At 46.7% G+C, this 24,457-nt stretch overlaps 1 protein-coding gene across 1 annotated transcript; it reads left to right on the forward strand.

Annotated features, from left to right (window-relative positions):
• Nucleotides 1-6,862: 6,862 nt before the first annotated feature.
• Nucleotides 6,863-20,814, forward strand: Dele1 (DAP3 binding cell death enhancer 1). Its single transcript, XM_051200755.1, has 13 exons — nt 6,863-7,022; nt 7,744-7,855; nt 7,932-8,049; nt 10,053-10,200; nt 11,249-11,407; nt 11,681-11,769; nt 11,871-11,967; nt 14,840-14,982; nt 16,100-16,258; nt 16,345-16,437; nt 18,314-18,473; nt 19,120-19,347; nt 20,079-20,814. Exons 1-12 carry the CDS (start codon nt 6,992-6,994, stop codon nt 19,344-19,346), a joined length of 1,536 nt encoding a protein of 511 aa, XP_051056712.1. The 5' UTR covers nt 6,863-6,991; the 3' UTR covers nt 19,347; nt 20,079-20,814.
• Nucleotides 20,815-24,457: the final 3,643 nt, after the last annotated feature.

The following is a 24,457-nucleotide window of genomic DNA, read 5'->3' on the forward strand; positions in this document are numbered from 1 at the left end:
AACAAAAACCAGACTGATAACTGAAGGAAGGATCAACTAAATCTTGGCCAAGATAAGAAAGGCTTGTGCATATTTCATAGGCAAAAAGCAAAGACTTAGTGAAGAGATGAATGTGCTGATATGAGGATCAGGTTAATTATAGTGGCAAGGTTGTAGCAGTGATAGGGAAGGCATGGGACTGAGAACAGACAGTTTGGCTTAGAACAAAGAAGCTCAAACTTCTCCAACTGAGTTTGGGTTCTTGTCATGTCCTTCAAGTCATAACCATGCCCTGTATTGATTTGAATGGTGTGTGACTAATGTCCAAGTATGTTCACCGTAGCCTCAAGTTCTCTTCTCCTCCTCCTTCATATCATCATCATATTTAGCTGACACTCATTGATCATCATCATCATCACCATCACATGTAGTCACCACTCACTGTGTTTTCTCGTAAGATGAGTACTACTTTTATTAGTCCTCTGATACAGATAATAGAACTGAGGGAAGAGATAATAATTAACCTGACCAACAGAGCCAGGTGGTCAGTGAGAGCACTGTGTTGGGTGTCACAAAATCCCCCAAACCCCCACCCCACTCTTCTTCAATGCTTCCTGACACTTCAAAGAGTTGAAAATGGCCGCCTCCAGGGAGCCAGACTGGAGGGTAGAGAGCATGTAGCGGAGGTCTGCTGCTTTTTGATACAACCCTTTAGTACTATTTGACTTTTTACTAGAGTAGAAACTCTTTTAACAACCTTCTTTGCCCTCTTCTACATTACCTTTTCATTGGTAATGAAAAGATAATTTCAATTGCATATATCTTTTTATCTGAGAGGTCAATGGCATGCTCCTTGCTCCTTGCCAGCAGGTTCTTCCTCAGCACAATTCACACCCACGTATAAATTGTTTGACCACCTGACCAACCTCATGTCCCCCCATTCCTACTAGGCAGCAGGTTTCTTTTAAAAATAAATGAAACAAAACAAAACATTTGTAAGGAGTTTGTATTAACAAAAAAAAGAAAAAAAAACCCTAGTTAAAAGCAAAAAGAACTGATATCGATGTTGAGGTAATGACTCAGCCTTCTTAATGACAAATGTGAGGTTGCTGGCCCAGAAAGAAAAGGGTGATGATGAGGACTTGATCTCTTTCCTGGACCCAATCTATCCACACAGCAGCTACATATACACATACAAACAATCCCTAGTCCTTATCTTTTATTTTTTTAGATAGGGTTGTATGCATCCTAAACTGACCTCCAATCTGCTATGTATCTGAAATTAACCTTGAATTTCTGGACTCCACTTCCCTAGTGCTGAGATTACAGGCATGTACTACCATGCCTTGTTTAAGAAGTCCTGGGGAATTGAGCACAGGTCAAGCATTCTTCCAACTGAGCTATATTCCCTCACCCCAGCTATATCTCTAGCCCACCCAGGGAGTTTGGGGACATGGTTTTGTAAGTAAGAGAGTTTGCTGAGGACCTGAATTCAAATTTCCAGCAGCTATGTAAATAGTTGTGCATGGCTGTGCAGGCCTGTAACAATTCCAATGTGGGGAGTAGTGACAGACAAGCAGATCCTACTTGCTTGTTGGCCAGCCAGCCTACCCAAACAGAAAGCTTCTGGATTAGTGAAAGACCCTGTCTTAAAGGAATAAGGTGGAGAATTACAAAGGAAGACACTCAATGTCCTTCTATGGCCTCTGGGTGCATGTGCCTGGGAACATACACACACACCTGCATGCATACACACAGGAGGAGGAGGAAGAGAAGAGAAAGGAGAAGAAAAAGAAAGAGGAGGAAAAGGAAGAGGAGTTGTTGTTGTCATTGTCATCCTCTATGGGGCTCCTGCAGAGTCCCTACTGTAGAACCTGCTAGTCTCCAAAGAGCCACACTTTCTCACATTCATGGTCTGGGGTCTTCCCCTTCTGATGGGGGATGTTCTTTTGTATATATGTTTCTCTTATTGGTTGATGAATAAAACACTGATTGGCCAGTATTGGGACAGGAAATGTAGGCGGGGCTACGAGATGAGAAGAATTCTGGAGAGAGGAGGCAGAGAGAAGCCACCAGGCAGAGCAGAGATGCCATGCTGCAGGAGTAACATGTCGGATTATGTGTAAGCCACAGCCTTGTGATAATGCATACTTTAATAAAAATGGGTTAATAATTAAGAGCTAGTCAATAAAAAGCCGGAGCCATTGGGCAGACAGTTTAAATTAATATGCTTCTGTGTGCTTATTTGGGACTAATTGGCTGAGGGACCAGGCTGAAAAGAAACTCCAACTACACCCTTCCACACTAATTTGGGGCTGGCCTTCTAACTTGCTTTAACAAACAGCGCCGAAGGGAAACAGCACAGGTTCCAGGCCCAGTTTTTGAGATGCCTGGCAGTTCTACTTTTGTACACTCTGAGCCACTATGTAAAAAGTTCAGCTGCCCAGATAGAAAGGCCATGTGGAGTCAAGAGGTCCTGAGACTGCATGAGGAAGATGCCCAGCCTTTCAATTGCCCTGGCTGTCTTCATGACTTCTGTTCCAGCTGTCATCCAACTACAACCTCGTGAGAGACACCAAGTGAGACCAGCAGTATTGCCCAGCTGAGCCCCATCAGTTTACAGAACTAAAGGGAATAATGACTGTTTTAAGTCACCAAGATCTGGAGTGTTTGTTATGTTGCAATAAATAACTAAATGCCATTCTGTATCTTAATTGCCTACTGGCTTTGTTTGTCCTACTACATCACTTCCTCATTGAGGACAGGGTTCTGTTTTTATAATTTTTCTTTATTCTTGGGAATGTCATACATATATATATAATGAAATATGACTGTATACACTTATATACGCTCCACTTCCCTCTCCACCTTCCTCTGTTATCTCTCCAACACATCTCCTTCTCCACTCAAGTCTTCTTTCTCCTTTGATAAAGTCAAGTCAGTGCTGCCCATGTGCATGGATGTGAGGCCATCCCCTGGAGCATGAGAAACCCACCAGCAGCCACATCCTCAAAAAACAATGCTCCCTCTCCCAGAAGATGTCAATTGCCAACCTCAAATAAGGGGTGGGGCCTGGAGGGCACCTCTCTCAATTATATAGAGCTTAAGCTGGCTTGAATTTGTGCATGTAAACACAGCTGCCATGAGTTCATGAGTGTGACAGCCATGTCATGCCCTGAAGACAGCTATCACAGCATCCTCCTCATCCTCTTCCCCATCCTCTAGCTCATCTGTCTCCTCCTCGAAAATCTTCCCTATGCCTTGGGGGTTGGAAGATGATCGTTTAGGGCTGAGCCCTCAGTCACTTCTTGGCACTTGGATTGGTTATTTATCTCTGCACTGACTGCTGCCCACTGCTAAAACAACTCACTGTGTAAACTAGGCTGCCCTCAAACTCACGACAATCCTACCTCAGCCTCCTGGGATTATAGGCATGGGCCACTACACTAGATCACAACTATTTTTTTTTTAAAGTTGTTAAATACGCTAGGCATTCTCTAGCACTGAATAAACTCTCATAAACTTGATTAGTATAAATTTAAAATGTCTACAAAAATAAAAGACAACAACAGTATGTCTACAATACTCCCTGTTGTAAGAACAGAATAGCTTGTATACACATCACAAGAATGATTTACTAGGTACCTAGACAATAGGTTCTAAATGAAAACAGCTGGCCTTTGTAAAAGGATTGAATCAACTTGACTTTGGGCCATAATCCAAAAACAGACTGTGAGAGCAACAGAAGAAAATGGCTGATGGCTTTAGGCCTTGACATTTCTAGTAAAGGCCAAAGTCGATGTCAGTCCAACAGTGTTACTGTGGTTTGCATTAACAATTGAGTGGATGTGAGGATTGCAGCTACTTCCACACTTCTCACTCAAGTAGTCTCTTGATATTCTCAAGATTCCCCGGGGGGGGGGAATGTTCCTTCTTTCCCCTTCCTCCTTCTAGACAGTGCCTTACTAGAGATCTGATTGGGCCTGAACTCATGATCCACCAGCTTCAATCAACCAAGTGTTGGGATTACTGGTGTGTGCCACCACCCCTGGCCATAATGACATTTTGTGTATGGGAGCAGATACCTTATTCTCTCTTTCAGACCCCATCAACTAACTTGAAATAGGACAGAACCTCAATGAATGTACATGCAACAAACACATTTTTGCTCAAATCAGTTATCCCACGATAAAGGTCCGGTGATTCTGGCTGTGTGCAGTTAAGAGACATTGTGTAAACATATTCTGTGGGCTGAGAGTATGTGTTAAGTCCTATGTGGGACACAAAATGGGAAGACGCTACCCCTGCCCTGAGGGAACAACTGGAGAGAGTACACTTACGTAGATGAGACAATTAAATAATAGGACAACATATAATTACTGCTAAACTGTATAGTAAAACTTAAGCGCTACAGGGATTGGGGAAAGCAGAGAAGTGGTGAGGGCTCCACCAGTTGGGTGCTTCTTCGTTTTGGCCCTGAGATCTGGCTGAGCCTTGAGGAAGAAAGCTACAGACAGGCTGAGAGGAAGGAGAGGCCAGAACTCCCAGGAGGAACAAAGCCAAGCCAGCACACTTGTTTTATTTCAGACAGCACATGGACTACGAAAGATGGCTGTCTCGACTCCCCAAGCAGGAACATTTCTGAATAGTTCCCCACATTCAGGCTCCTGGACCTTCATATGCTTTCCTCTGCTTGCAATGAATGCCCTTTCCCCTTCTCCGCCTGAAAAACTTGTGTTTAAAGGCCCAACTCAAATGCAAACCACATGAATGAACCCTTCCATGATATATACCCTACCCACTGTTCACACTTCCATTGAAATATAATTTACAGCTCCTTGCTTACCTCCTTCACTACTATAATCAATACTGATTATATTTCTTGGGCTCTTTCTATGTATCAGGACCTATGCTAAACAATAATGTTGTTTAGAATCTCACAATCACATGAGGTATTGTTTTCCTCTATTTAACAGATAACAGGCTAAATGTGTTTAAGAACCCTTAAGCTGGGCGGTGGTGGAGCATGCCATTAGTCCCAGCACTTGGGAGGCAGAGGCAGGTGGATCTCTGTGGGTTTGAGGCCAGCCTAGTCTACGTGAGTTCTAGGAAAGCCAGGGCTACACAGAGAAACCCTGTCTTAAAAAACGAAAACCAAACCAAACCAAAAACAAAACACCTTGTAAAGATTACAAAGCTAGGAAATCAGAAAGCTGGTACTCACAGCAGTATATGTGGGACTAGAGCCCATCTGCTTTTTGTCAGTGCTAGAGACTGAACTTGGCCTTGTGTAGGTGGGCCTGGCCTCTGACACTGAACCGTAAGTTCAGCCCTACAGACTCTATTCTTTCTCTTTTGAGGCAAGGTCTCACTAAATAGCTCAGAATGGCCCAGAACTCATAGCTTGAATCTGTGATCCTCCTATCTGAGCCTCCTATGTCCCAGGCCTATCTCAGAGTCTACTCCTATTTATTTATTTGAGACTGGGTCTCATGTAGCCCATGCTGGCTTAGACCTCTGTAGCTGAGGATGCCCTTGAACCTCTGAGCCTCCTGCCTCCACTTCTGAAGCCTATGTCACCAGACCCTACTTCAATCTACTCTTAGTGTACTGGAGCCATGTATTTTTGGAGGCCACAAATGCTCTTTATCAATCTGTCTTCTCAGATCCTAGAATGGTGGCTGACATATGGCTTGAGATTGTTTAACAGATAAACATAACTTTCATACCACATGCCTGGGTCTAATCGTAGGGACACCCAGTACTCTTATCCCAGAGACTTCCACCCCCCTAAAAGTCACATATTTGGGGGAAGGAGTAAGTTTGAACACCTTTTACCCCCACATGGGACTGCAGAGTGGCAAAAGTGTACAAAAGTAACATTGGCCAAAACTGAACCAGAGGCCTCTGACTGAACAGGGCCTGCGAATCCTTACGTATTTTGAAAGGAGCAGCCACTCTAAAGCCTCAGCCTGCTGCACCAGGAAAAGGTAGTCAGGACTGCTGCCTCTGACCCTAAGCTCGCACAGGGGCCCAGACAACAGAATGTCAGGAGTGAGGGGACAGGGAAACAGGTCTACCTGTCTGTCACCTTCAGCAGCCTGAGTTCTCCTCATACTTTAGGAACCTTGACTCAGGCAAACCAGGATTCCTGGCTTAGAGGATGAGGAGAATTTCAGGCCTAGCCACTATGACGAGGGAGAACTGGAGATCGTATTAAAGATAACTTTAACATGGGCATAAGCCTGAGGCTTAGAAGGCAACACCAGTAAGTGTAGACTCCCCCAACAGGGAGTCACAGTTGTCTTCGTATTAGCCATATATATCTTTGGTGGTTAAGTTACACCTCATAAGGTTGCTAGGAACCACCCCTCTTCCCTCCCTTTTGTTAAGTGAATTTATGGGCTGGTTCTTTGGATGGAATTGTAATCTGATAAAAGTAAAATCAGATGCCACTAAGGTGGCACAAAGGGTTTAGTACATGTCCTCTGCCTGCAAACTGGGTTTCTGGTGAGATTACTGCAGAAGCAACTGCTTATGACTGAAAAGGGAGAAAAACGCCTTTAACAACTGTTAACTAGGCTGTGCTGGGATTCTTGCCCGGCCGCTGGCGAGGATTTCCTTTGCCGTTCAATCCTGCCTCAGAAAGTGTCCGGCCTCAATGTAAAGAGACAAAACCTGGCCAGAACCCGGGGGCAAACCCTGCCCTGGGTACTTCGGTCCACCAACCAGCCGCATACGGACCCGCGAACCTCCGCGGCTCCTGCGATGGCGACTGAGGACACCTCGGCCCTGGCACCGCATTACGTCCTAGCTGCTCTCACCTCGCCAGCGCCAAGCCCGCCCCATTCACCACTTCCTCCCGAGAGCACCATCCTTCCGGCAAAGCTCCTTGCTGATTGGCTGGCTGAAGAGTCGGCCGCTGAGGACTGCGCAGCGGCCGCGCTGGTCCCTATCCGGTCTTACGGCCTTGATCTCTCGGCTGCACGCTCTCTATGGTGCTGACCACGACATGTGGCGCCTGACAAGGCTCCTAGGGCGAGGTAAGGGTCATCTGCAAGGCCAATTCCTGCAGGCCATGGCCTCAGAACTGCAACGAGCCCCACTCCGCGGGAAGACAGCCAAAGCGGCAGTAGGTGGGGTTAGATATAGGGGGCGAGGCTCTATTCGAGGAGCCTGGAGCCCTTGGAATTAGAGACACGGTAGGGCAAAATGGGGAGAAGGTGGAGTGTGTATCCAAGGAGATGGGTGGAGCTCTAGAAGGGGCGGAGTCTAATAAAAAAAAGGCCAATGGAAAGAGAAGAAATTTGGAGACATGTGCTTAGTGTAGTTAGAATGTGTGATTATAGATCTATGGTTCTAGAACAGAAGTTGCCACTAATAGGCGAGTGTGGGAACTCAGCGAGAATTTTTTTTAAAGCAAACATACTCCATTCTGAGGGGTCTTGCCTTATTAGTTCGGGGGTGGTGGTACCTCGGGATCCCTACTAGGCTGAAGATTTCCGTTTGTACCCTGGTTTAAGAACCTCTGCAAGGGCTAGGGTCTTAGGCTCAGTGGTAGAGGGCTTGCCTAGAATGCTGGAGGTCCTGAGTTCCATCCCCAGCATTAGGAAAAACAAAAAACAAAACAACTGCACAGATAGTTGTCAGTGACTCCGGGGTTCCTGGGGTAAGGTGTCCTCACAGGCTAGAAGGAAGATTGTTGAGGCCATTTTTATTTCAGCCCATTGCTGTTAGTGTGCCTGATCTTTGTTGCTCCCACAGCTCTTCCCCGCCTTCTGGGACCTGGCTTCCGAGAGGTACCCAGGCCCACCAGTTCAGATGGGCCTCAGACAACCTTTACTACCCCTCTGCTTCCTAGACACAGCCTTGACAGGTGAGAGACTGACATGTCACATGTGGCCTCCTCCCATTTTGTACAGAACTTAATAGCCTCTAATTGTACCATTTAGGCCAGGCTCTTATGGTCCAAGGAAGAACAGAGACCCAAAGTGTGGTAGTTGGAAAGATGCCTTCCACTGGATGTCTGCTCATGTCTCCCCAAACACTCTGCGGGATGCCATCTCATGGGTAAGGCTTCCCCAGCTATGACCTGTACCTTCAGCGTAGATGAGAATGATCTTGTATGGGAGAACATCCTAGTCTTGAAACAAGGACAAGATCATATTCACATGGTGAGAGGCCTGCGACCCTGAGCATATTCATGGAAACATCCCCCTCCCTCCAGCCCCTGCCATGCATTTATTCTTCCCTTTTGATAGACATTTATTTAACATTTTTGAGCTAAGCACTAGGGACAGAGCAGAGAAAAGGACGACATTATTCTTGCCTTCATAGAGCTTAGCATAAATGATAATAAATAGCTTATAGTATAACTTACCCATATGAACTGTTATGCATACATTATCTTGTTTAATATTTACAAAAGTCTTGCAAGGGAAATTTAGCCTTCATTTTATACACAAGGACACTCAGGCTTTTAGACTGTCAATAATATACCTGAATTCACATGGCCTTTAAGTTGAAGAACCAGATTTTGCTGGCCTGACATTCAAGCTGTACCTACAATATGGTTGCTTCACCTGGTATATCTTGTAGAATTGCCTAATTCAGAGCCTAATGCATATTTTTTGCTCAGTAAATATTTGTTAAACCAATCTCTAAGATCTGGTTGGTGTGCATCACAAGCATTGGTTCATAGGGCAGAATCTTGACCCCACAGGCAGTGTTCCATGTAGAGGATCTAGCTCTACACTATTCTGAATGAAATGAACACATATATTACCTTTAGATCTGTCACATTCCAACCTGGTACTTCATGATTTGTAGACAAGCGACTTGACTCTTCTGAGCCTTGCTTTTTTTTGTTGGTGGTGGTTTTGTTTGTTTGTTTTTTGAGATAGTGTTCTGTGTAGCCCTGACTGTCCTGGAACTCCCTCTGTAGACGAGGCTGGTCTTACACTCAGAGATCAGAGTCTTCCACTGCCTCCTGAGTACTGGGATTAAAGGCATGAGCAGTCACTGCCCAGCCATTTTTTTTTTTTTTTGGTTGTTAAACCTGTAATTTGGTGTCTTCAGCAGAGCTGAACATGGGGTGTTTCCATGACGGTGACATGGCTGTCATGGTTCCTATGAACTGGAGGCAGATTATACCATAGAGAAGGAAACATTTTAACATTTTGTCAAAGATCTGAGCCCTAGGTCAGTATCACATCGATTCTTTTAGGGGCCTGAACCTAGATTCCAGAGGTCCTGTTGTCATCTCTAGGTTCTGCCATGCTACCTATGTGGAAGGGTCTGCACACAAACTATTCACCTTATTTTCCTAATGATGGTGCCTTGTCTTTCTTCTCCTTCAGGCTGAATCCCATTCATCATTCTAGTACTCTTTCCTCTCAGGCTCTTTGTAGCCCTCTGATTTGTTTTCTTCCTGATATTATGCATAATTGTTGGATCATTGGATTTGTTTCTCTGTGGGTTTGGGTTTTTTCTCTTTCAACAAAAGATGCAAATGTCACGAGGGCTCGGACACTATCACTTCGTGTTGCAGCAAAGAAGTATGGGTTGTCTCCAGGACAGGGAGATAGGGGTGAACAAGCAGCTCCTGGGGTAAGAGCTACCTCAATTGTTTGTGACATCTTTTCAGACTTCCACTTATACATGTGTGCTCTTGTGACTTGGTTGGGGACTCTGACTTGTCCCTGTATTTTAGGCTAAGCTCCATCTTACAGCATCTTTTTGCCTGCCTAGACCCTTTTATTCTGTTAACTTGCTGGCACATGCATTCAGCATGCATTTTTTCAGGCACCTACTCTCACTTAACACTGCCCTGGGCTCCAGGGACACCAGAATGTGCATGGTCCATGGGCCCTGCCTCTGCCATGCTTACAGACTAAAAAGGAGTGACAGACCCTAAGTGAATGATTGAAAAGGACTACTGAACACTAAAGGCCAGGCTCAAGTGCTGTGAAAGTACATGGTGTGGAGCTGCCCCAGTTAGTCAGGAAAAGCTCCCGGCAGATGATGATTGACAGGTGGGGGCTGTGTTCCTGACGTGCTGCTTTCTTTCCCAGGGCACTCTGGCCGTGCTGGCCCTGCACCTGGCGAGGCAAATCCACTTCCATGCACCCTTGGTAGCAGGACCTCAGCCAGCTGAGCGATGCTCTTGGCAGAGTTCCCTGTACCGCTTCCTCTCCTCTTCCTGGCGGCACCCACACTCCTGTGAGTTCTCCATCCTCAAGGGGCAACTGGGTCAGGCTGGGAGTTTCTCTGGGCCAGGAAGTATCTCTGGCCACACCTCAGGAAAAGAGCCATCAGCAGCTCCTGCCTTTCCTCTCTGAAGTCAGGGGAAGAGGAGTGTGGGGAAGTGCTGGCCACAGTGGGGTGTGGGCCATGCCTGCCCCTCAGTGCTCCTCAGTGCCCTTCTGTCACCTCCCAGAGAGGAAGCCCCCACACCTAAGCTACTTTAGACCCTGGGTGTGGCTTCCTGCCCAATCCCTAGCCAGTTAGGTTCAGTCCTGCAGTCATCAGTAACTGAAAGTACTGAGTGTATATTTTGGGTTATGTGCAGAAAGCACATAGCCACATGACTGAAACTCTGAAGTCAGATTTTAAGAATTTTAACCCCCCCCAACTATTGCTTACTAACTATTCTTGTTTCCCTGAAGAAATCAGTTTTAGTCTCCTCATGCCTCTGTTTCTTTATCTGTAAAATGGGGTAATAATGAATGGGGTTCCTTGGGAAGACCCAATGAGTTAATATGTGTCAAAGACTTAGCACAATGCCTAGCACATATAGTATGTACATGGCCATTATCGGTTGGAGTATCAGTTCTTGTGTTAGCATTAAGCACAAAGCTGGGTGCTAGGCTACAGTAGTGAATGAGGTCAGCACTCCCTGCCACTAGGAGAATGCAAGTGATTTGTGCTCGGGAAGGGAGATCAGCATGAATATGGATCCCTGGAGAGCGGTGGTTCTCAACCTTTCTAGTGCTACAACTCCTTAATATAGTTCCTCATGAATGCAAATACTGTGTTTTCCAATGGTGTTAAGCCATCCCCGGGGGTCATGACCCACAGGTTGAGAACTGCTGCTGTAGGGGAAGGGCAGCAAAGGGAGTGGAGGAGGACTGTGGGAGGGCGGTGTCTCAGGAGTTTCACAGTTCTTCCTCTGGCCTCCCAAACCCCAGGGAGAATTGACTGGCAAATGCTTCCAGCTCCCAAAGAGCAGATGGCTTTCTCACCTGACTTTCTTGCCGTCTGTCTCCAGCTCTTCGGAGGCACGTTCTTCCCAGACCTGACTGCCCCGCTCCCACGTACACTGGCCTCAGGGAACCAAGGCTGGGTCAAGAAGAACCCTCAGCTCAGCCACAGTGCTGCCCTTCAGACAACTCCCTGAGCGCTGGCCTTCTGAACCTACCTGAAGAAGGTGCAACCTCACCTAATACCTACAGAATGGGGAGGGGGGTAGACGAACCTAACACTTACCTACCAGAGAGGGAGGGGCTGGTGGGTGGACCTTTGTTGCTCTGTGTGCCCAGGCAACTAGCTGTCACCCCTGTGAGGCCTCTTGCTTTCTGGGGTAACTGAGAGTTACTAGACATAGACCGGACAGACTGGGAGAGAAAGGGAGAGGTCACATCCTTCTCTTCTCCCTGACTGCCTGGGTGTTGGGTGTCAGGTGTCTGCCTTTCCCTTGCAGAGCCCAGTGACTTGGACTTCCTGCATGCCAGCGGGGACTTCACATCCCAGGCAAAGGCAACTGAAGCCTGCCCCCCTGGAGAAAAAAATGTATGGCCCAGGTTTGGTACCCTGAATGCCCACTCCACTCTTGGAGCTAGTGGAGATCTAAGTGAACGATACCTTGATGCCGCCTTCTGTTTCCTCCCCAGGAACAAGACAAGTCCAAGGCTCTTCCCCTGGAGGAGGCTATGACTTCCATCCAGCAACTCTTTCAGCTCAGCGTTGCCATCACTTTCAACTTTCTAGGTACCTGCTTCCCCTCCTCAAGACAGGAGGATGAGGAGATGGGAAGGGCATGGGGTGGGTGGAATTCAGTAGAGAGTGGTTTAGCCAGGAAGTGGTGGTACATGTCTTTAGTCCCAGCACTTGGGAGGCAGAGGCAGGTAGATCTCAGTGATTTTGAGGCCTGTTTGGGGGTGGAGGGGTTAAGCAAGAGGTTTCTCTTGTCTTAGGTAGATAGACCAGATGTGGCATGGTAGTTCAGTGGGGCCAAGGACCCATCCTTACTCTCGTGTTCAGCCAGTCTTAAAACTAGCTCTCTAGTTTTCTGCTAGGGGAACTTGCCCATTCACCCATTCATATATTCATTTATTCAGCAAGTGCTGAACTCTCATCATGAGTCATTCCAGCTCCTGCCCTCCTGTGTATATTCTTGGCAGCTGGGAGGAGAGACATGGTAAGCTAGAGGACCACTCCTTTCCTTTAAGAGCATAACCTTCAAGTTGCCCTTTATAGTGGTACATGAGCCACAAAGTAGGGTTATGGCTATCTGTCATAGAGGAGGCTGAGAAATGTAGTCTTCAGCTGAATGGCCATGTGCTTCCTTGAAAATTCTGTCCCATGTAAACAGTAGAAAATTTTAGAGCATACTCAGCATTCTGTACCTTACTTAAAAAAGAACAGGCTCCTGCCATTTGCAGTGGTCCCCAAATGCATATAAAAGTGAACCTTTATCAAATCTGGGGACTCCACATGACGTGGACATTTGTCCTGGTTCTTCAGTGACTTGGCTCTTGTCTCAAGCCATATAAGGTAGAGCCCAGGATTCCCAATAGCACCTGCTGGGCCTGGTAGTTGGCTGGATGAGCAGCTGGGGTTCATTTGGAGCATATTTACTGCAAGTTCACCATTGCTAGCCCCTACTCTGTCCTGGAGATGTGGTGGTTTTTTACTCTCATGGTAAACTGGCCAGGTACAGTGCCCCATGCCTTTAATCCCAGCACTCGGGAGGCAGAGGCAGGTGGATCTCTATGTGAGTTTGAAGCCAGCCTGGTCTACAGAGCGAGTTCCAGGATAGCCAGGGCTACACAGAGAAACCCTGTCTCGACAAACAAAACCCAAGCAAACAAAAAAGAATTTCAGATGATAGATATTACAAAGGAATGGAACAAGGGGTTGTTTCACTAACTTGGGCAAAGAACAACTTTTCATGTAGGAATATGCTGGAAGGGAGAGCCATGAGCTAATCATGGCTGGCAAAGGCAAGCTACTTTTGTTCCCATCTGGAGAAAGCTCTCCAGCTGAGGGGGAAGGGAGTGCAAAGGTGCTGTGACAGCACTGAGTTTTCTTTGTTAAGGGACAAAAGAGAGGTGACTGGCTGGCTCTTAGCCATCACAGAAAGCATAGAAGGATGAAGTCCGAGAAGTAGCTAGGAGCCAGCTCAGGTAAGGCCTTCTGAACCCAGGAAGAGAGGAAGGCTTTTCTACGTGACACAGGAAGCCACTGGAGCAGGAAGGTTGGTCATGTGATCTGACTTACTCATCCAAAGATCTGTGTGGCTATTTACAGATCACCATGGATTGAGGGGGCCTGAAGGGAAACGTGAGACCAGGCAGGAAGACTTGGCTGAGAACTCAGCAGGATGCGATGAGGGCTTAGCCATGGCTAGAGGCCGCAGTGACCAGAGGAGTGGAGGAATTCAGGTTACCCATGAGCAGGTGGGGTCTTCTGCCCCTCCAGTCTCCTTCCCAAGGACAGAGGACTCAGTGAACCCTGCACAGTGTATTTTCAGGAGGAAGGGAAGCAAGTTTTAATTCTGCTTGCTGAGTGGAATGTGGCTTTTTCCTGGTTGGCTTTTTTAGTGATTTGGAGGGCAGGCTCTTCTCAGAACCCTCTTGCCCATTCCTCCATTCATATATTCATTTATTCAGCAAGTGCTGAGCCTTGTGGCAGAGCACAAAGGCAGCACAAGCTATAATCATATTTTGCATTTATGTAAAATTTTCATCCCATGCGAAATTACTTCTCCGTTCTTGTTCTGCCTGCCTCGAGGATTTTACAGTATAATTGAGGAGACAGGGCTTATTCTTTTGTACCAGCTGTGTCCATAGACAAAGGTTGGTATATTAGGAAAGTGCTAAAAAGAGTTTAAACCCTGAGTGTGGTCTGAAGGTTCTAGAGTAGAAACAATGGGAGGCCTGGTGATAGAGGCAGAACACGGCATCTCTCAAGCAAAAGATGGAAACTGGCAACTTTGAGTCCTGCCTGTACATTTCCTGTCTCCTTAATGCTTGAGAAAAGCAGAGGGCCTGGCTTTGGAGTTTGATGTCAGCCAGGCATTGACTGTCTCTGCTGAGGTTCTTCCTTGCCCCATAAGGCTGGCTAAGCAAGATCACCCGAGCAGTGCAAGTGTACAGTGAGAACCTTCTCTAGCTGACTTAAACCCAAGAGTCTCTGGGGTCGCTTGAGCTGCTGAGCCTCAGGAGAATGGCACTCAGGGAAGCTCCAGAGACCCAGGGCCCCGCTGGTAGTGTCCCAAGGTTGCTGCTGTCAGAATACTTTTCTCAGTCTAAGAGTCACCCTCCTCACAAAGTCTCATTGGTGGGAAGAGCCACAGGCATATGATTGACAGCCCAGGGGAGGAGTTGTTCCCAAAGGACAACCAGAACTATTGGCCAGGTAAGCAAGCACAGCCACCCAATCTCTGGCACCAAACCTCCCTGCCACTGGTCTCTGGCACCAGTGAGCCAGCTGGAGAAGTAATTGCTGCACATTTATCCATGTTCATTTATCCAGAAGAAGTAAAGAGGGACTCTGGGAGGAGATAAGCAACCTGAGGGCCTGGTTGAGGATGTGTAAAGATAGTGGGAAATGTGTTTGTGCTCCATGCTTTCTACAGGGACAGAGAACATGAAGACGGGAAACGACATGGCAGCCTTCTCTTACTTCCAGAAAGCCGCAGACCGAGGCTACAGCAAAGCGCAGTACAATGTGGGCTTGTGTCTTGAGTATGGCAGAGGCACCCCTCGGGACCTCAGTAAGGTACTGTCGCATCCCCAGGTCCAGTGAGCTCAGAAAGTGAGTAGTGAACAGAAGGGGTTAATAGTTTCACTTCTCCTCAATTACAGGAATATACTCCTAACTCAGGAAAAGCCAGCTGTCCTCAATTATAGGAATATACTCCTAACTCAGGGATGGCAGGCATTTTGCCTTTCTTTGTAACTATGCTCTCAGAGCAAATAGGTTAATTTTAAGATAGAAGGTCTACAATGTTGTCATATATAAAATATTTATTTTGTTGAGCTGTATTTGAAAGAAAAGGGGAAAAATTAACTTGCTGTTCTTTTATGTCTACGAGACCTTAACAATGATATATCAGATCTATATCAACAGACAAAGACACTTATGGTATACTGTTACGTCTCTTTCTCTGTATGAGTGTATATTCATACATAAATATAATCTTTAGGGCTGGAGAGATGACTCAGCAGATAAGTGGACTAGCTATTTCAGAGATCTGGGTTCAATTCCCAGTATCCATATGGTGACTCACAACTGCCTGTAACTCCAATTCCAGGGAATCTGACATCCTCTTTGGTCTCCACAAGCACTGCACACATGTGATATACAGACATACATGTGCAGGCAAAACACTCATGCATACAAATAAAAAATATATAATGTATGCTCATGTACACAAACATACATGTGTAAATGTATATACATGGTGTGTGTAACAAATCCATGGGGGGAGGGGACTTGGAAGCATGTGCACTAAAATTTTAATAAAGAATAACCTTAATTGGACATGGTAACATACACCTGTAATCCCATCATCTAGAGGCTAAGGCAGAAGGATTTCTACACATTTGAAGCCAATCTGGGATATATAGGTAATAATAGACTACAGGAACTCTATATAATAAAGATCCATCTCAAAAAGACAATAGCTCAAAGACACAAACAAAAAGCCCTAATGCTCTGTAGGAGGCAGGATTTCTTGGGGTTTTATGTTTGCATTTTGGGTTTTTTAGATTTTGACGTGACATTTACCTGACTAACCTATAATGATTATGTATTTATTTGAATGATTTTTAAATTTTCATTCAAAGAAAGAGGAAAATTACCTGCAGACTGAGTATTTCTCCTGTTGCCCTAGGCTATCCTCTTTTACCACCTGGCAGCCATCCAGGGCCACAGCCTGGCTCAGTACCGCTATGCCCGGTGCCTGTTGCAAAGTTCAGGCTCCTTGTCAGACCCTGAGCGGCAGAGGGCAGTGTCTATGCTGAAGCAGGCAGCAGACTCTGGCTTGAGAGAGGTAAGTGCCACCAGCAGGGTCTATTCTAAATGAGGTATGCAGAGCCTGAAAGTGACTAAGGTGTCTTTTTCTTTTCTCCCTGACAGGCGCAAGCTTTCCTCGGGGTGCTTTTTACCAAGGAGCCACACCTGGATGAGCAGAGAGCTGTGAAATACCTTAGGCTGGCAGCCAAGAATGGGGTACCTATGAGATCTTTAGTCCATGCATATTGGGGATTGAGTTTGATAAGAAAAGGGATTTGGGAACTGTTTCTGAGCTCTGGGCTCATGGTACCTTTTCCAGGAGCCTTGGGCTAGCCAAGCCATGGTTTCCACTGACCCACTGTGTGACCTTGGACAGGGCCACTGGAGTGCTGAGTCTAAGGGAGGTGGTATTGCTCAGCTCAGGTGGAAATACTTGCACTCAGACATTGTGAAGTGTGGCACAGCAGGGCTTCTCTCTACAAACCACCCAGCCTGTTGCTTGTTGCTTGCTGCACATCCAGCCATTCAATGCATACTGGGCCATCTTTTTTTTTTTTTTTTTTTTTTTTTTGAGATGGGGTTTCCCTCTAACAGCCCTGGCTGCCCTGTAATTCACTCTGTAGACCAGGCTGGCCTTGAGCTCACAGAGATCCACCTACCTCTGCCTCTCGAGTGCTGGGATCAAAGGCATGTGCCATCACTGCTTGGCTGGCCATCACTTCTTAATTTGGATCTGTTTCATTCATTGCCTTTAAAACAATGCCCACTTTGACTGTCTGCTACTTCACAGGGTTATTGGGAGTATCAGACCAAGGTGCCAGGTGTGTGAGATCTCTGTAAGCTACACCCATGACTAGTCATTGTGGGGGCCTGGGGAAGTCAGACACATATGAGAGAGGGATACTTGGCTGTCTGACCTGGGCATTGGCACTCAAGTGGCAATCCACAGATAACCTCACTGTGAAATGCCAAGGTGACCTGTGATTCATTGATTCCTGTTGTACCTGGAAGGGTCAGGAGTCCCGAAGGCAATGTGCACAATGTCATTTCCCTGAATAGGACACTACTGCTTCTCTTTGTTCTCTGACCAGCATACTGATAGCATTATTGCATCAGAACACTTAACCTCAGCCACTCTGCACTGCCCATAGTACCTGTAGTCCCTGACAGAAGAGGGCAGCTAGCAGCAGCCAGTAACTCTTCCTCCTCAGGCCTGCTATCCATATGCCGGGTACACCCTGTACACCCTGGGCCTTCTGGCCTGCTAGGGTTAGACCAGCATGCAGATGGGAACCCTGTCACCCGCTGTGGAGGACCGTGTTGGGACATAGCCCTTCCACTCTTCAACCTTTTGGAAACTGGGTTATTTCTGGGGGCTTGTACTGAGTAGTGTGGCAGGGGTAGGGTTTAGTTCTAACATATGCCTGTTGCTATATTCTGCCCTGGCCTGCAGCTCCATATCTACGGTATTTATTATGGACTTTGGCCTTCGTGTCACTTAAGTGGGAACAGAGTATGTAGCAGAAACGTGTGGCACATAAAGGAACAATGGGACCAGAGAAGTCTAAGTAGGTAGTGCTTCTGTGACCCTGTCCCATAGGGGAGGGAACTGAGGCACCTAGGTTGGAAGTCAGGAAGGCTAGCTCTGCAAGCCATGCTCCCAGTGCCTCCTTCTGTCTCACAGAAGAGTGCCACAGAAGAGATGGTCACAGGCAAGGGGCAGAGCCTCTGAAGAAGACACGTTTGTGCTGTGGCTCTGATTCGTAGTCCTCTCAGGTGGGCCTGGCTTTGGGAAATCTCTCTGTACACTGGCCTTTTGCTCTGTCAGAGGCCAAAGCTTGCCTCTAGGGCCGAACCCTTCTGCAGTCCTTTTTCAGTCAGTCTGAGCAAGAGAAGCCTTCATACTGGTGGGGTAGAATCTCCCTAGGCAAAGGATGCTAACTCCTTAGACAAGCAGGGCCTCTAGCATTTCGTGGTTGAGGAGCTTAGAATGCGACAGGCTGCGTGGGTGAAGGCTCGGCATGCCTGCCTGACTCCACCTCACTCCTAGCTAAGCATTCCAGTTCTTCAGTTTGTCTGTGTTCTCCTTTAGGACTCTCAGAGCAGATTCCACTTGGGAATCTGCTATGAGAGGGGCCTTGGTGTTCAGAAGAATCTGGGCGAGGCTGTTAAGTGCTACCAGCAGTCAGCAGCTCTGGGGAATGAACCGGCCCAGGAGAGGCTTCGGACCCTCTTTAACATGGAAACAGCAGGTAATGCAAGCCAAGGCCTGGATCCTTCCAAACTTAGTGCCCTATAACAACAAAGGGTGGTAACCCCAGGTCTCCTTGCTAGTCTGGCCCCAGTGGTAGTTGGAAGCCCAGGTTTCAGAGTGAGGTAGTCTTGTGTTTTGACCTCTGCTGTCACTGAGCTGGGACTCCATGCCTTTCAGCCTTGGTTTCACCTCTGACAGTCAGAGGAACAGTAGAACTTAAGTCCTTAGCTTGTTGTACACTTGAGGAAAATAACGGGCATAGCACAGCCAGTAATGGTGGTGCATGCCAGGAATTGCAACATTTGGGATGCTGAGGCATGCATTCCCAGGTTGGCTTGGGTAACATAGCAAGACACTGCCTTTAAAAATAAAGCATAGCATAGTCTAGCACACAGTAAATATTCAATAAACCAGTAGATGATGGTTGCTGTCATGATTTTTTGGGAGAGCCAATGTCTTGGTGGTGCTACACGCTTTTAATATCAGCACTTAAGGCTCAGGCAAGTGGATCTCTGAGTGTGAGACTAGTATAGTCTACGTAGTGAGTTCTAGGACTATGGAGTGAGACCCTTTCTTAAACAAAGGTCCTGCTAAGAGAACTGTATGAATAAGTATTGCTGTCACCTCTTTTTTTTTTTTTTTAGCCCCAGGGCCCAGCAACCTGGCTATGACAGGACTGAAGTCTTTCTCCAGTCCCTCCCTCTGTAGCTTGAACAACCTGTTGGCAGGTGCCTCAGGCCTCCCTCATGCCTCAAGCACTGGGAACCTTGGCCTCCTCTGCAGAAGTGGCCATCTTGGAGCCAGCCATGGAGCGCCCAACAGGGCTATACCATCCTTGGAAATGAGTCTCGTGAGACTGGGTTTCGGCTAAGGTGAGATTTAAAAAAAAAAAAAAAAAAAAAAAAATACAGCCCTGGCTGGGAAGAGAGTGTACTGGAGGATGGGTGGCAAAAATTGGGTGTAATATCCCTTCCTAGAGTAGCAATTCCAGTTGGTACTCAGATGCCTACCTACTTAAAGTGCATGGCTAATCAGTGACTTTTTGTCCTTTTTCCACTTGATAGCCTCCCAAGTAGCAAAAACAAACAGATTCACTCAGTGACTGCAGAAGCCCCATTTGTCAGTCACCTTTGCCTTTGTTTTTGAGCAATAACTAACCTCTGTTCCTGTGCCTCAGTTTCACTACGCTTACACCATATCATAGTTTCCAACAACCCCTGATGTGTGCATGCCCCTGGTAGTTGGCAAGATTTTATGCGGCATGTAAATCAAGATACTTTAGTAATATGTTTGATCTATAATGCCAAGTATGATGAACAAATTGACCTGCAATTCCTTGACACATATGTACAAAGCTAAGCTTAAAAAAGGAAGAAAAGCAGGGAATCGACTTAAAACAAAGCATCCTGCCAAATGGAGGGCAGATCCAGAAGGTGACAAAAGGGTGGAGGTGTTCCCTTGAGTGGCTGGAGCTTGGGAAGTCCTGAGTGTCACCAACTCCCTTGCCGTGTTCATCTGCAGTGGACTCATGATCATTTTCATCTTTGATGTGGAAGGGAGAGATTGCCTGATGCTTACGTGTGTCTGTTTGAATATTTTTCAGACCTCCACCATAATGATGGCGCCTGAGAAAGAGTTCTCAGAGATATAACAACTTGATTCCCAAAGAAGAGGCCAGTTAGCCGCTCACCTTCCTGGGAACCTTCAGCACTCCCCTCCCCCCCAGCACCATGGACGAGAAGAATGCTGCAATGACCACGGCTCTGGCTCTGCCACTGACCTGTCTGTGTCACCTAGAAGCAGTGACCCAATTTTCAAACATTCTTTTCTCAGTTGTAGTCCAAGGACAGTAACCTGTACCCTCCTGCCTTAAATGGCACAGCCATTTCACTGTAGAAAGGACTTTAGTCTTTGCTTAGGTTCCCAAAGGTAGAGTGGTACCCACAGCTCTGTGACCTTAAGAGTCACCAAGCCACCGGGTATGGTATGAGTGCCTTTAATCCCAGCACTTAGGAGGCAGGGGGATCTCTGTGAATTCAAGGCCAGTCTGGTCTACAAAGTAAGACTACATAGAGACTACATAGAGAAACCCTGTCTCAAAAAACAAAACAAAGAAAGAGACCTGGGTGAGGATCAAAGCTGACATCATGACTCCAGTCAAGTTTGCCAGTTCACACTGTAGTGTCATTTGAAAACGTTATCATCACCCTGCAGGTGTGGAGGTGTCAGTAGAGATTAGGCTCCTGGAGTCAGAGAGGAGAGACCACAAGTCCTTTTGGGGAAAGGTCAGGTAGGAGTGTATAAGTGTTTAATAAAACAGATGGTGGATTATCTCCTCACTCTTGCCCTTGAGTGTGTAGGGGGGAGCCACGAAGATGGGCAGGGGGAGCTGAAAGCTAAGGCTCCATCCTCTTCTCTGAACTCTCCATTAACCAATTTAAAGGGTCTTAAAAGCTCTCCAAGAGCGAGACTTAGAAAAAAAAAATGACTTCTGAGTCAACGCTAATGACTCCAATTACTGAATTTGTGAATAGCTGTTCCCTGGCTTCTGGAAATTAGCCCAAGTTCAATAGCAGAAATGTGGCTGTGGGTAGGGGGTGGGAGGAATGGAGGACCAGCCAGCCCTCCCCCCCACCCCACCCTACCCCGTGACTGTTTCCTTGCCCAGCCAGCATGGGCAGTTCAAAGATGGGAAGGCTTGGGAAAGATAGGTGTACACATTTTCTTCTGCTGCCCACCCCTACCTTTCCTAACAACTGTGTGGTCTTAGCTATGCTGTTCTAGCACCTCCCTTCCCCTGAAGCCCTAGTGCCTCCCCTGCTCCCAGATTTGCCATAAACCCCATCCTCAGCCCTACTGAAAACCTTATATGATGCCTTCCATGCTCCTTGACATGTTTCGGCACTTATAACAGTGTCCCAAACAAGGACTCCATGTTTGGAGTTTGAAGCCTTGCAGTACGTACACTAACTGCTGTGGCAGAAATAAATGAATAAATGAGAAACGTTTCTGTGGTCCAATAAGTTTGGGAAGCATTGCCCTCCCTAGATGCCCCTTTTTATAGATTCACAGTGCATATCAGCAAGATGAACTCCAGGAAGCCTTGCAGTGAGATGGAGGCTGGTCATTGAGGCAGCTGAGCCTTCCTGGGTGCCCTGAGAAATGCTGCCACCAGCATTCTCAGGAGTCTCACTAAGCAGCTTTTAAGTCATTTGTGTCCCCTGAACCCCGCTTGCTTCCCCAACCATGTAGGTCAGACAATGGGTCCAGGTGTCCTGCCATGATTGAGCCATGAGTTTCTCCCTCCCACTCAGTCCCTGCTGAATTAAACACTGAGTGGGTACCCAAGTTGAGGTGGGCTATTTCTAAACTCTCCAGCCTCAGAAAAAAAGAGCCTCTACCTGGTGAGAGCGAAGGGTAGAAGGCCTAAGAGATGTTATCAGGGGCCCCAAACCTGTGTTTGTGCAGTGCAGGCATTGTGGTCTCAATGCAGTCACCGCCAGTCTCAGGGGACAGGCTTTAGGGACAGACCCAAAACTGCCGTGCTTCTTCCATTAAAATTCTATTAATGACTCACCAGTGTCCTAAGAGAAAAATTGTGAGGGGGCAGGGAGGTGGCCCCACAACAGGGCCAGCTTGGCTTGAGTGAGTGTGTGTGTATGTGCATGCTGGGGAATACAGCGTTCCAGGTCTAGCCGTGGTACTGGTTCCTCAGCCATGAGAAGTAAAGCTGTACAGATGCTCTGCTCAGGAAGCCATGATGGTGGGAACACAACCATTCTGACCAGAAGATCATTGTTGCTAATATAGTGCAGGGCACTCAATAGATGCTCAGCAAATCCTTATTCAACACATCCACTCTGCCCAGCAACAAGCCTATACATAGTAAGTGCTTTAAATAATTGTTTTGTAGATGTATGAATGACTATGCCTTTCTCCTCTTTATGATCATTATGCTACTTCTGACACTTTAGAAAACGTTCAAGAAATACAAAATACAGCCAAGTGTGGTGGCTTATATTTGTAATCTTAAAAGGCTGAGACAGGAGAATTGCCTTGAATTCAAGACCTACAGTGAGAGACTCTGACTCAAACAAGTTTACTGAGTGATATTTATATTGCCCTCATAGTATACAGCATTCTTAGGAGGAGCTATAAAACACTGACCTATTTGGCAGGTAAATATGATTTGCCAAGTTCATCCTATGCTAAGCCTCCCTTATCCCCCATCCTGTCTTTTTTGGGAATTTGGTTCCCTCCAGAGTCCCAGGGGTAGCATTGCCATCTCATTCTTGTTTCAGCCAGAGGAGAGGTAGGGTCACTGAGCTGCCAAGCTGAAGTTGGGTGACAGACGGGAAGACTGCCTGTCAATCTCTGAGCTGCCCCCAGGCTGAGTGAACATGCATTGCACTCTTGGTGCTGAAGAACGGCTGACTATTGATTTTAAAAAAAATGTCCCTCTGTGCTTTCCAAATTAAGACGACATTTAACTGAGTGCTTGCTGGCTCGCCTGTGCTCTCTGTCTCCCAGGGGACAGAGCCCATCTTGGTGGAAACTGTTTCAAGTTATGTCCAAAGCTTTAGCTTTGACATCTTGGCTGATGTCAAGAAATTTCAGTAACCTTCCTGTTCAGTACACCCAGTTCTGTCACCATATGTACTGCCTCACTCTGAGCCCATTGCAGGGAGAAGTGCTGGTGTCAGCGTGCTAGGAAGGGATGCGAGGTGCAGGATACGGCACCAGCCCTCACACTACTCCCCTACTCTGACAAAACAGCATTGCCCAGGAGTTGTCTGGGTTCTGCAGGAAGGGCTGAGGACAAACTTAGAGGGCTGCAGTGGTCCTCAATCTTAGTGAAGTCAAAGTCCACTTCAAAAATCTGATAAAGCACTGTTTCAGCCTAAAGGAGAATGCATCCCATCCCTGCTCAGCATGGAGTTTAGCCATTCATTGATCCCGAAGCCCAGACACCATAGGCTAAGATCCTGTGATGGAAGCCAGGTATAGTGGCTAACACACCTGATAACACTACTCAGGATGCTGAAGCAGGAGAATTGCCATGTGTTCAAGTCCATGGCTACATAGTAAGTTCCAAGTTGGTCTAGGTTACACTATTAAACTATCTGAAAGAAAGGAAGGAAATAAAGAAGAGAAAGAGGGAAGAGAGGTCTAGTGAGTGGCTCAGCAGGTAAGATGCTTGCCCCCAAATCTGACAACCTGATATTGATACTTGGAACCAACAAAGTTGAAAGGGAGAATTGACCCCCTACAAGTTGTCCTCTGACCTCCCCTAACATGCCCTGTAGTGTGTGTGCTGCCCATCCACATCCACTCCTGCTAAAGATAATAAATAAAGATTTAAGTGCCTAGGTATGATGGTACATGCCCTTAATCCCTGCAATCAGGAGGCAGAGGCAAACAGATCTCAGTGAAGTCGAGACCAGTCTAGTCTACCAGGCCACAAGGGCTACACAGTGAGACCCTGTTTAAAAACAAACTAAAACCACACTATAATGTAGAATATATTAAATTCCAAATTCCTGTTCCCAGATCCTAGCTTTTCAGAAGACCTGCTGTGTGGCCTTGTGCAAGTCTCCGATTGTTTCATCTTTCCATGTCCTTGGCTATAAAATGAAGAGCTGAGAGCTGGGTGTGACAGTCATGAACTGATAATCCCAGTACTTAGACAGTAGTCAGCAGGATCAAGATTTTAAGGTCATCCTGAACTCTAAGGAAGAGTTGAGACAGTGAAAAGTTCAGACCCTGTATGTGTCTGCAAATAGTTTAGTGTCTCGGAGCCATGCTGCATAGACCCACAGGTCATATATTTCCTTGGGAAACTGATGAGAATTTTGTATCTTCTGCTCAGATAAAAATGTGTACAAAATTCTGTCTGGTATGCAGGGCTTTATACAAAATTCTGTCTGGTATACCTGAGCTTTATAACTAGAGTGATGCAATGGTTTAGTCTGTCTCTGTCTC

The sequence above is a fragment of the Phodopus roborovskii genome, unplaced genomic scaffold (genome assembly GCF_943737965.1).
Source record: "Phodopus roborovskii unplaced genomic scaffold, PHOROB, whole genome shotgun sequence".
NCBI lineage: Eukaryota > Metazoa > Chordata > Mammalia > Rodentia > Cricetidae > Phodopus > Phodopus roborovskii.

Coding starts and splice junctions, on each gene's coding strand:
- Dele1 (XM_051200755.1), top strand. CDS start 6,992: ATGTGGCGCCTGACAAGGCTCCTAGGGCGAG. Junction 14,983..16,099: donor CCCCTCGGGACCTCAGTAAG/GTACTGTCGCAT, acceptor CTGTTGCCCTAG/GCTATCCTCTTTTACCACCT. Junction 16,438..18,313: donor GGCTGGCAGCCAAGAATGGG/GTACCTATGAGA, acceptor GTTCTCCTTTAG/GACTCTCAGAGCAGATTCCA.